At 41.5% G+C, this 11,631-nt stretch overlaps 1 protein-coding gene across 2 annotated transcripts in view; it reads left to right on the top strand.

The window, feature by feature from the left end:
- The first annotated feature begins 9,599 nt into the window (after positions 1-9,599).
- EPG5 (ectopic P-granules 5 autophagy tethering factor) overlaps positions 9,600-11,631 on the top strand; it is a 103,230-nt gene continuing 101,198 nt past the window's right edge. For both annotated transcript variants that reach the window (XM_079108759.1, XM_079108762.1), the window contains exon 1: positions 9,600-9,742. In XM_079108759.1, coding sequence (XP_078964885.1) covers positions 9,680-9,742 — 63 coding nt within the window. In that variant the 5' untranslated portion in view covers positions 9,600-9,679. The remainder of the gene's footprint in view (positions 9,743-11,631) is intronic.

Here is an 11,631-nt window from a genome sequence, read left to right as displayed (position 1 = left end):
ATATACAGGTTTCAGGAATTCTGGCTCAGGGCCAGGGTCAGTTTCTTGCACCATTTTGGTATACAGTCTAATCTTTTTTGGCATCTGGATATGTTCAAGGCCCTGGCTTGGGCTAAGGCCTGTTGGAAAACTGCTGCTGGTTGAGTCAGAGTGGAAAAGATATTCTGTAAGTTTTGATTGGAACAGAGAAAGAAAATAGGGAGAAATGGAGGACCCTACGGAGGTGGTCTCAGAAGCACCAGTATGGGAGTAGAGAAGTGAGACAGGGAAGCGGAGGAATGTGGCGGGCGAAACCGGGGCCCAGGGTTACGCCACGTGCATTTAAAGATGGCGACTGGCAGAGAGCAAACGGCATCCTGAATATGCCTGGAGAAGGGCAGAACGCATTTACAATTGGCTGTATGATAATCAGTTCAGCCGCCTAGCGCATGGACAGATATACTTTACATGTATGCTCGAGTGAGTGATCACTTGACCTTTAACAGGACATATGGATGGACATATCTGGTTACAATTGCTTATGCATGAGACTGCTTAGATATTGAGGGTGTTATTTGAATAAAGGGGAAGCTGCATCATGAACCTCTGAAGTGTACGTGTCTTCTGTCCTGCTGGTCGGGCCATAAGCGCGAGAAGCGGCGTCGAGCCACTTGGAGCAGCCGGCAGCAAGCAGCGGTTTTCAGTAGAGGAAGGCAAAACAGGATGCACTATGGAGCAAGCTACATGGTGGGCAACCAGGGCCTAATCCTGCAGGAACTCCCACCAGTCACTGGTTGAGGGCTTCCTGGGAGGTACTACTTTCCTGGCATTTCTGGGATGACTGTAATAATGGCAGAGTAGGTTTAGCTGAGGGAGTTCTCAGGCAGGAACACAGCCACTGGCAGTTGAAAATTGGGTCAGTGCTTAAAAGAAAGGTAGGTACTGAGGGGATGTGGATGGTACAGTGACTGTGTCTGACCCCTATGTGGCTCAGATCCATCTGTGCTACATCAATTTGACTCCATCCTGTTATCACTTCTTCAAATCCCAACCTCCACACACACACACACACACACACACACATGAAACTTGAAATTTATTAAGACAAGCTATAGTCTCCCTGGCCCTAAGTCCATAACTGATATGGAGGGTGGCCATCTGTCATCTGCAAGATAAGGAGAGGCACTGGACACAGTTTTGGACTCTTTCCAAGTCTCTTGGTAGATATATCCCCTAGTAACCATTGAGCCAGGAGTTTGAGTCCAGCAGAACCTAAAGTTGAAGGGATAGTGGGTCAGTAGGAACTATGGTGACTGAGACCACTCTAATCCCTTTGTTCCTAGACCTGTATTTTCTACTTATTGGAATTACATTCAAATTTACCTTTTAGAATATTGTGACCATATAAGCATCATAATACTTCATCTGGGCCATTACCCTAACCCTCCAAGTTATCATTCTTAAGCTGCTGCACCTTTAGAGGCCATCCCAACATTCTGCCAGGACAGAGCTCCAAGACAACGTGTACATAGCAAGACGTAGTCCTATCGTTATATTACCTTCACTGCAAAAGACTCTCTTGCCGAATGAGGGCATTACGGCTCAAAATTGATTCTTGCTGGGTATGTTAGTCAGTTTTTTGTTGCTGTGACAAATACCTGAGAAAAACAGATTAGAGGAAATATTTTGGCTCGCTGTTTCAGAGGTTTCAATTGGCAGTTAGTTCCATTGCTTTGGGCCTGAAGTGGGGCAGAACTTCATGATGGAAAGGTACCACCAAGGAAAGCTTCTCAGCTCATGGCAGTCCGGAAGGAGAAAGAGAGACAGAGAACTGTATCTCTAGCTGTCATCTATATATAGACAGAGTATCAGAGTCAGAGAGATAGGCAAACGGGCCAGGAACAAGATACAGTCCCCAAGGACATGTCCCCAGTGACCTACTTCCTCCAACAAGGCCCCTCCACTTTCAATAAACCACCTCCCCACGGTCTATTGGTGAGGTCAGAACCCTCATGAGCCAATCACTTCCCCAAATTCCTATGTCTGAACATTGCTGCATTGGTGATCAAACCTTCAACACATGAGTATTTGGGGAACATTCCAGATCCAAACCATAACCACGGACAAAATGAATCTTTTTTTTTTTTTTTTTTTTAGATCTAAAGCCAATGTACATACAGTACAAAAAAAATGGAGATACAGTGTGTCTGTTGTATTAAAATTGCACGGGGTAGCAATGAGGAAAAACATGTCTAAAAGGCCCCTAAGGAGAGTGACAATGAAAAACAATTTGAGAAACACTGGTCTAACGTCATGTATATGGAACTCCATAATGATACAGCAGACACTAGCCCTTGGACAGTGGGGCTGGCCCAGACACAATGCAGGCCAAGAGGGCAAATTCATTCTTGGAATCAATTCCAGTAGAGAGAAATCTCTGTCTCTTCCAGGGAAAAAGGGGTTTGATGGAATCAATTCACCACCAAGTGGTGGTTGGTCTCCTTGAGAGATGGTAGTGCATTTAGGGTTCAGTCTCGGTCACTGGGCTAATTGGTTAGACAATCAGCAGTAGATCATAGTGGGTCAGCCGAGGGTCCCTGCATAGTCTCTATACCTCCCGTCATGGCTATTCTATTCATGGAGTCTCTGAGAAAGCACTGGGGTAACCGAGGACAGAGGCCATGCTGGCTCACTCCCCTCAATGTACCCCCAACCCGGTTTTCTACTCCTCCTGTGTGATGGATATTCTCTTTTGAGTGTTGATAAGATTTGCACATTTTCTTGCCTATTCCCATGGTGCCCACCCATATGCTTCTTCCATAGACTTCCTTGTCTTTTTCTAAGTTTCTTCCTTGATCAGTCAAGTCATGTGCCACTGCCCAGGAGTCTAAGTACGTATTTACCTTGGACCACGTCTCCCCTCACAGTAAGTTCATGACTGGCTGGATTGCTTGATGCCCCACCTCTTGGGAGTGCTTCTCTTCCCTGCTGTTTTTTGGGGTCACTTCTGAGTGGGGCTGTGTGTGGCAGCAGTCCACACAGAGAATAACAACAGTTAGCACCCACAACTGACCTATTGTTGAGTAGTTTTTGCCTTCCTTGTCAACTGGGTCGAAGGAAATCTATAAGGCTATAAGTATGAGCTGGAGGAAAGGCACAGGTGCTGCAGAGGAACGGATGGGTCTGCAGTACCTGTTTGTGTACCATACCTGCACTTTCTGGATTCACTTAGGCCTGATCCAGAATGCACCATGCACCATTTCCATTGCAGGATGACTTATTGATGTGCCCACCTCGTCTATGCCTCAAGAGATCTGAAGAAAGCTAAAGTAATTTAGAAGTAACGTTTCTTTACGTGTTCGTATTTCCTTTATAATTTTACAAAATGCATCTCTTTATTTGCAATTTTTGGTGATAGTAAGGACTGAACCCAGGGCATTCTACTACTGAGCTACATCCCCAGCCCTTTTTATTTTTTTTTTAAATTTTAAGACAGAGTCTCACTACATTGACTAAGTTGCCCAGACTGAACTCAAATTTGCCATCTTCTGCTTCAGCCTCCTGAGTAGTAGCTGGGATTAGTAGCTGGGATTATAGGTATGTGCCACTGCTCTTGGCCTCTTTGCCTCTCTTTAACTGCCACCCTAGCAGTTTCTTGTATCCCTCTATTCTCTGAGTGACCTGAGCTTGTGATTTTCTTCAGTGCTGCAGCAGCAGTTGATAACCAACCTACACTATCATCCCTGGAACCACATTTGTCTCCATACCTTTAAATGACGGTGATGTTGGGTAAGCTCTTCCACCTGACATCCACCCCAAGCCCCACAAGGGAGGCCTCAGTCACTGTGATGCTGCAGCACAGATGTGATCACATTCTAATGTGATCACATTCCATTGCCAGCGGCACCCTTGTCATCTGGCTGGGTGGGAGTAACTGCAGAATGCCATCCCGCTACTACTTCTGAGTACCATTTCTGACACCAGTCATCTTAGTCTGAGGTTCCTCAGGAGGGACTGAGGAAAGGATTTGAGATCAAGTCATGTACTTAGGGGGTGAACTTAGAAAACACCAGTAGTGCAATGGGAAGTGAGAATTACCTCATGTACATGTATGACTGCATGACCGATGTGATCCTACAATATGTATAATCAGAAAAATGAGAGATGACACTCTATTTGTGTATGATCTATTAAAATGCATAAATGCATTCTACTGTCATGTACAACTAATTAGAACAAATAAAATAAAATCAAAAAGAAAGTAAATAGAGTGTGATATTGATCAAGCTGCTGCTACGGGAAACTGGAGTTTGATTCTGCTGGAGGACTCTGGGAAACAGCATAGACCTGAGAATTAGTTCAACCAAGGAAGGGGTGAGGGTTAGTATTAGTTCGCTAGAACTGTTGTAACAAGGAATCATAAACCGAGTGACTTAACAGTTCTGGAGGCTGGAAGTTCAAGGTTAAGTTGTGGACAAGACTGGTGTGTTCAGAGGACTGAGGGAGAATCTGTTCCGGATCTTTCTCTTCACATTGCAGTTGGCCACCTTTTCTCTCTGGGTCTTCCTGATGTCTTCTATAAGTCTCTGTGTCCAAACTGTCATTGTTTGTAAGGGCAACAGTTTCATTGGATCAGGCGCCACACTTACGACCTAATTTTAACTTGATTTCCCCTGTAAAGACCCAATATTCAAATAAGGTCACATTCTGAGATACGGGGGTTTGAGAATTTGGGGAGGGGACACAACTCAGTCCGTAACTGTATTTATATGCCAACTCCCTGGAGTCATTGGCTGAGGGTTGCCTCAGTTTGTGTTATTTCTCTGACACTTCCAGACGGGTGGTCAAAGGGAGTCCTGAGGCAGAGATGCTAGTTGTTGGATCTGGGTCTACACACTCAGAAATGTAAATGTCACAGAATGTGAGGGGACCCTAGGAGTGTCAGATGCTTTGGGGATACAAATGACTATTTCTTTGACTCTTCAACTTTCTTGTTCTTTTAGAAGAGAAGATTATGAGAAGAACAATGACAGAAAAAAGGGCAAATACTTTTATGCTCTGCTGTTTGTAGAAACAAAATTCTGTCATGGAAGGGACCACATCTAAGGAAGGTAGTCTGCTTACAAAATGTAGGCTGCCATTTTTGGTACTTGCTTGTCCTGCAAGTGAATCATCTCAAGACACTGAAATAACTTAGAAGTTGCATGATTCCTTCTCAATTTTTCAAAATGCATTTAGTAATCAAGAATGATGAAATAATGCCTCTTACAAAATGTTGTACAGGAAGTAATTGATTATTTGTAGAATCAATGACTTCTCGGAAATTATCTGTAAGATGGTTCACCAGTGGGAAATGGCCACCAGATGGCAACAGAGACTCTGCAATGGAATTTCGTACACATATATACAAAAGGTCAACCCAGGGCTCCTTTGTGAGTCTGGCAGTTCACTGAACCAGTTACAAGTGACAAGCGCTGTTCTAGATATGTGACAGTCATATTAATTTTTGTAATGCTATAATATGAGAATTATAGTCTTTTTATGAAAGGCTCTTATTTTTAAATGATCAGGGTTTTTCCTCATGAGATTAAAAAGTATTTCAAATTCTCAAAGTTGCAGTGAAAATTAATACAACCTATTGGAGAAAATGTTGACATATATTTATCAAAATTAGAAATGAGAATCACCTCTGCAAAGATTTTCACATCTAGGAATGTATCTTATTGAAATACACATGCATTAGAATGGTCACTTTTGTAAGCATTGTTTTTAATAGTAAAAAAAATCACAAGCAGTTTAATGTTCATCAGAAGTCTATTTAAATAAAAATTAATTAAGGGAAATAATGAGGTAGAGCTTTCTGTTTCTACAAGGAAAAAATATCTCCAAGATTTATTAATTAAAAGATGATATACACAAAGACATTGAGTATTTATGAATGTGCTATTTGTATAAGGATGGAAGAAAAATACTGAACTGTTATAATGGTTAACTCTGGTGAGAGGAGGGTTAACTTATTGGCACAGGTACTTCTGTATTGTTTGAAGACACATTTAAAAATGATTATAATTTAACCTGGTGTAGGGGCACATGTTTGTAATCCTAGCTACTCAGGAGGCTGAGGTAGGAGGATCTGTTGAGCCTATGAGTTCAGGATCTGTCTCAAGAAAAAAAAATTGTAATTTTTTTTGGGTGGATATTGGGGATTGAACTCAGGAGTACTCAACCTACTGAGTCATATCCACAGCCCTATTTTGTGTTTTATTTAGAAACAAGGTCTCACTGAGTTCCTTAGCACCTCACTTTTTTTCTGAGGTTGGCTTTGAACTCGCGATCCTCCTGTAATTTTAAGTTATTATAGAAATTTCTGAAGGAAAGAAAAAGTATATAATCTCAACAACTAACAGTCAATACTGTGACTATTATGAAGAATACAGTATCATTTCAAAAAATCCAATTGAGGGGGCTGGAGAGATAGCTTAGTTGGTAGAGTGCTTGCCTTGCAAACACAAGGTCCTGAGTTCAATCCCCAGTGCCCCTCAAAAAAAAATTAATTGACACATAATAATTGTTCCCATTTTATGGGATACAGTGTGATAAGTCAATACATCCATACATTGTGTAATGATCAAATCAGAGTAATTAACATTTCCATCTAATTGAACGTTTATCATTTCCATCTTATTAAACGTTTATCATTTCTTTGTGTTTGGTGACTTCTCTTTTCTTTTGTAAAATATGTAATGAGTTGTTGCAAACTATAGTCACCCTACTATGCAGAGAGCACGAGCACCTTTTCCTCCAATCTGTGACCCTGCCCCTAGACTTCCTGTCATCCACTCTCTACTTCTGAGCTTAACTCTTTTAGCTTCCATATACAAGTGAAAACATGCATGCTTTTCTTTCAAGACAGTATTTCTAGAATGAAATATTTCTGGAACTTATTTTGGCCCCAATGTGTAAGTACAGGAAGCTGCAAATGTGGGGAGGATAAGCCTGGTTTCCTATCTTAAAAGCCCATTTATATTATTTTACTCCTTGGTTCAAAACCCAGCTTCACCATTTACTGTGTGGTCTTAGGTAAACAATTCAACCTCTCCAAGCCTTAAATTCTGCCTACAAAATGAAAACAATAAAATAATCAACTTTGTAAGGTTGTTAGGAGAATCAAATGATTTAATGTGTGAAAAGAACTCAGAACAGCACCCAGAAGATAGTAAGAGCTCAGGAAATGTTGGTGATTATTACAGCACAGGGTAGCAAACCCTTCACTGCTAATTAGGCCGTGCTTACTCTCAAGGCAAAATATTTAGAATCTCTGCAAACAGCAATTATAAATAGGAAAGACAATTTGTAGTCATTTTATTTTTTGAAATTAATCTTTTTAACTATTTTGATTATAGTCTTCAACTTAACAAACATATACACATTTAAAATATCCTTTAATTTGTCAGATCTCTTAACTAGTTAAAGTAGCCTCCTCTGAGTTGCTTCTAAGGGACCCTCATTTCCTCTCTTTTCTTTCTCCCATCCTCCCTGGTTAACTCCTTTCCATATGCAACTCACCTGCTCTGGTTAAATTTTTCATTCAGTCTTTTCAAAGCAGGTCTGTTTTCCCCACAGATAGTAACATCCCGATTTATCTATGCATTGTGTGGGCTTCCCCACTAAATTGTAAAAATGCAAAATCAAGGAGGAGTTGGTTCTGGTTTTGCAGACCAAGTGGAGAGCAGTACATAGGAGAACTTTAAAGACGAAAAAGAATTTGAATTGGTGAAGGCCAGTGAGGGTATTCCAGACTGGGAGAAAGACCAGCAGAAGTTCCCAATAGTACCTGGGCATGGTGGTGTGCTCCTGTCAACCCAACTACTCAGAAAGCTGAGGCAGGAGGATCACTTGAGCCCAGGGAGGCATGATAGGGTTGGCGGGGGTGGGGGGGGGTGTGTTGATCAATAGGTACTTAGTTAGAGTTAGATAGAAGTAAATTCTGGTGTTCTAATGCACTGTAGGATGACTATAAATAATACACTATATATTAAAAAATAGAAGAAAGGATTTTGAATGTTTTCACAAAGAAATAAGTTTGAGAAGATAGATATGCTTACCCCGATTTTTTTTTCCTATACCACAGATTTAATCCAGTGGTGTCTTACCACTGAGCTACATGCCCATCTCCTCCCCTTTTTTTGAAACAGGGTCTTACTAAGTTGCCAAGGCTGTCCTGGAACTTGTAATCCTCCTGCCTCAGCCTCTGGAGTTGCTAGAACTATAGGCAAGTACTACCACTCCCTGCACTTACCTAGATTTGAACATTACACAGTGCACACATGTACCAAAACATCACACGGTATCCCATAAATATGTGTAATTTTATGAGTCAATTAAAAATAAAAAATAAAGCAAAAAAGAGTGTATAGGCAGGCTGGGGTTGTGGCTCAGTGGTAGAGCACTTGCCTAGCATGTGTGAGGCACTGGGTTTGCTTCTCAGCACTGCATATAAATAAATAAATAAATAAATAAATAAATAAATAAATAAATAAAAAAGGTCCATCAGCAACTAATAAAAATATTTTTAAAAATGTACAGAAAAATATGTGTAAATACAGCACCATAGAGCAGGCTATGGATGAGTGAATTTTTTTTTTCTCTTTCCACACACTCTACCTCAACTGTAACCCCAAAACCAGACAGAACATCTCATATCCATTTGCTCAATTCATCAAATCTTGTCTGTGTTGACAGTTTCTCTAGACACCCTTGAGATACATCAAGAAATGAAACAAAGAACCCTGCCTTTCAGGAGCTCACATTCTAAGAAGATTGCCAAGCATTAACAATAAACATAAAAACAAATTCTATAGAATTTTAGGAGGTACTAAGTGCTTAGGAAAAGAGAAATCAGAGCTAGGAAAAGGAGATGTGACCAAATTTTTCACATCTGGAATTGTGAAATGAAGCAAAGTATGTAAAATGTACATTGTACTTTTATGAGTCTTGTTTTATTTTTGTTCTTTTTGGAGATGTCTCTTTTCCAGTCTGAAATTTCTATGGTAATGATAATGAATAAATACCATTTATCTAGATGCCTGCCGCTGCAGATACCCTTCGTAATTAGCCCATTTAATCCTCCTGACATCTCAAAAGTTAACTATTACCATTCGCCCTTTTGTAAGAGCAAACTTAAGTGCACTCCCAATGGACGTTTCTTTCCTGGAGTGCAGTGAAGAGATTTAAGTTACCTAACTGGATTTGGTTATTTCAGGATAAAAATAAGATTGACAAGCGCCTTCCTCCGACTTCTTAGTCAACATGGGTGAAGTACGTGAGCGCACCCAGGGTCCAGATGGAGCGTGGCTCCTCTGAGCTGCGTAAAGCGAGCAGGCTGGCAGGTGTGAGACTTAACAGCTTCGGCCGGGAACGGCCACAGTACGCTTGCGCAGGGAGGAGCCGACCCAGGCTAGTCAGGGTAGTGGGCGGAGCCTGGACACCAGGAAGTGGGTGGAGTCATCCTTCCCCAGTGCAAAGGCGTCCCAGACTGATTTGTCCCACGTTGCGACCCTTAGTGCCTCCGAGTTGCCGCCTCCTGCCAGGGAGTGGTGGAGTTTAAATCATGTGACAGCCGGGAGGCCGGAACTGGCCAGGCTGTGTGAAGCGCAGGGTTTTGATAAAAACAAACGGCGACCGCGTCTCGGCTGTGTCTATGGCCGAGGCGGTGAAACCCCAGCGCCGGGCCAAGGCCAAGGCCAGCCGGACTAAAACCAAGGTAAGGATTCGTCCCTCCCTCCGGAGGCTCTCGCAGTGCGCTCTGCTTCCTTTCCTCCTCCTGGGCCTTTCCAGCCACTCTACTCCCATTCCTTGAGCCTCTGCATCCTTCGCTTCCAATATCTGATCCCACCACTCATTGACACCGGCCTTGCCCCTCCAGTCCTCCTCCAGGTCCGCCTGCCGCACTGTCAGAACCCACTTCGCCTTCTCCCTCTTCTGCCCTTACCCAGCTCTTGCTTTTCTGCTCCCTTCTTGACTTCTGTCTCCTGGGTTTGCTGTCAAATACCTCCTACCCCCAGTTGATTGCCTCTTATTTTTTTTGTAACGTGGGATCTTCGTGAATCTCTCCTTGCACAGAGAGAACAGAGACCTCTGCTCCACACTGAGACGGCATTTTCTGAGCTGTATGAGTAGCGACAGATACAAAATAGACTGTGGTGATGTGTCAGTCCTTCACTTTGAAAATTCAGGGTGGTCCTGCTGTTTTTTCTGACCTGATTGTTTACGATGGAGCATGAATGTCTAGAAATGAACCCCAGGCAGGACTCACATCATAGGAACGTATTTGGGTTTTTCCAGTTTCCTGGTTTAGACTACGTGTGAAATTTTAAGTTGATTTGTTATGTTTTTAGGCCTAGTCTGGATTTCCATTTTGTTCCTCTATGTTTTTCACTGAATAGACTAAATGCGACTTCTAGATGGCTGGACCTACATAATTTTGACTTACCTGAAGCAATTTACATAAAGGAAACAAAGAGGATGGTATTAAAACTACAGAAAATTTTCTTCCCCAGAAGTGGATCATGTTCCAGAGCGGGTGTAACTTAAACATGCCATAATCTTATTTTTCCCCTCCGTGGAAACAAGGTTTTAACAGTGTTTTCATGGGTATCTTATTTAATAAACTATAAATGACTTATGTGGATCCCTCTCATTATGATGTCTTCTTAATAGCTGTACTGAATTAGGCACAACAGTGCACCAGGTGTATCAGCAGTCACTCATTGAGAAAGCCATTTTGGTACCTAATTTTAGAAATACTTTAAAGAGAAATAACTTTGCCTTTTAGTAGATTGGTAAAGAACTATCTAGGCATAGAAGAAAGAGAAAACTCATTGACCAGGCATGTATAAAATTCCTGAAACTAAAGTACTGTAGTACATAACACATGAACATCAGTGGTCTATAGAGAGCAGAATCTGAAATCTTAATATCTATTTTTTCTCCTCAAGTAAATGATGAAACTAAATTATAGATGATAAATGATAGCCCAGAATCATGCAGTAAGCATGGGAACTCAGGTTAAAGTCAGAAATTCTGACTCTCAATTAATAGCTTAATAATTGTTTCATGTCATATATCTAGATGTCTCTAGTCATAGACTGTATAAATGCTTAAAAATGATCAGTAAGGAGGATTCTCAATTTATTTTGTTTAAAACAATTTCTAAATTAAAAAATTAAAGCTAATTTATTTTTGAATACCTCCTGAAAAGCCAATAGTTTATTTTATTGGCATATTTCTTAAACATTCAGTAGTTTATTTTCTTAACTGGTAAAAGTTTAGGAAGAGGAGCTGGGTGCAGTGGTGCATGCCTGTAATCCCAATGACTAGGGAGGCTGAGGCAGGAGGATTGTAAGTTTGAGGCCAGCTTAAGCAGTTTAGTGAGATCCTGTCTCAAAATAAAAAATAAAAAGGGCTGGAGATGTAGCTCAGTGATTAAGTGCCCCTGGGTTCAATCCCCAGTATATATTTAAAAAAAATTATGAAGAGGAGCAGTTGCGGTAGTGCACGCCTGTAATCCCAGGAACTGGGGAGACTGAGGCAGGGGCATAGCAAATTCAAGGCCAGTCTGGTCAACTTTGCAAAACCCTGTCTCAAATTAAA

This window comes from Sciurus vulgaris, assembly GCF_902686455.1.
Source record: "Sciurus vulgaris genome assembly, chromosome: 13".
Classification (NCBI taxonomy): Eukaryota; Metazoa; Chordata; class Mammalia; order Rodentia; family Sciuridae; genus Sciurus; species Sciurus vulgaris.
This window is presented reverse-complemented; position numbering and strand designations above follow the sequence as displayed.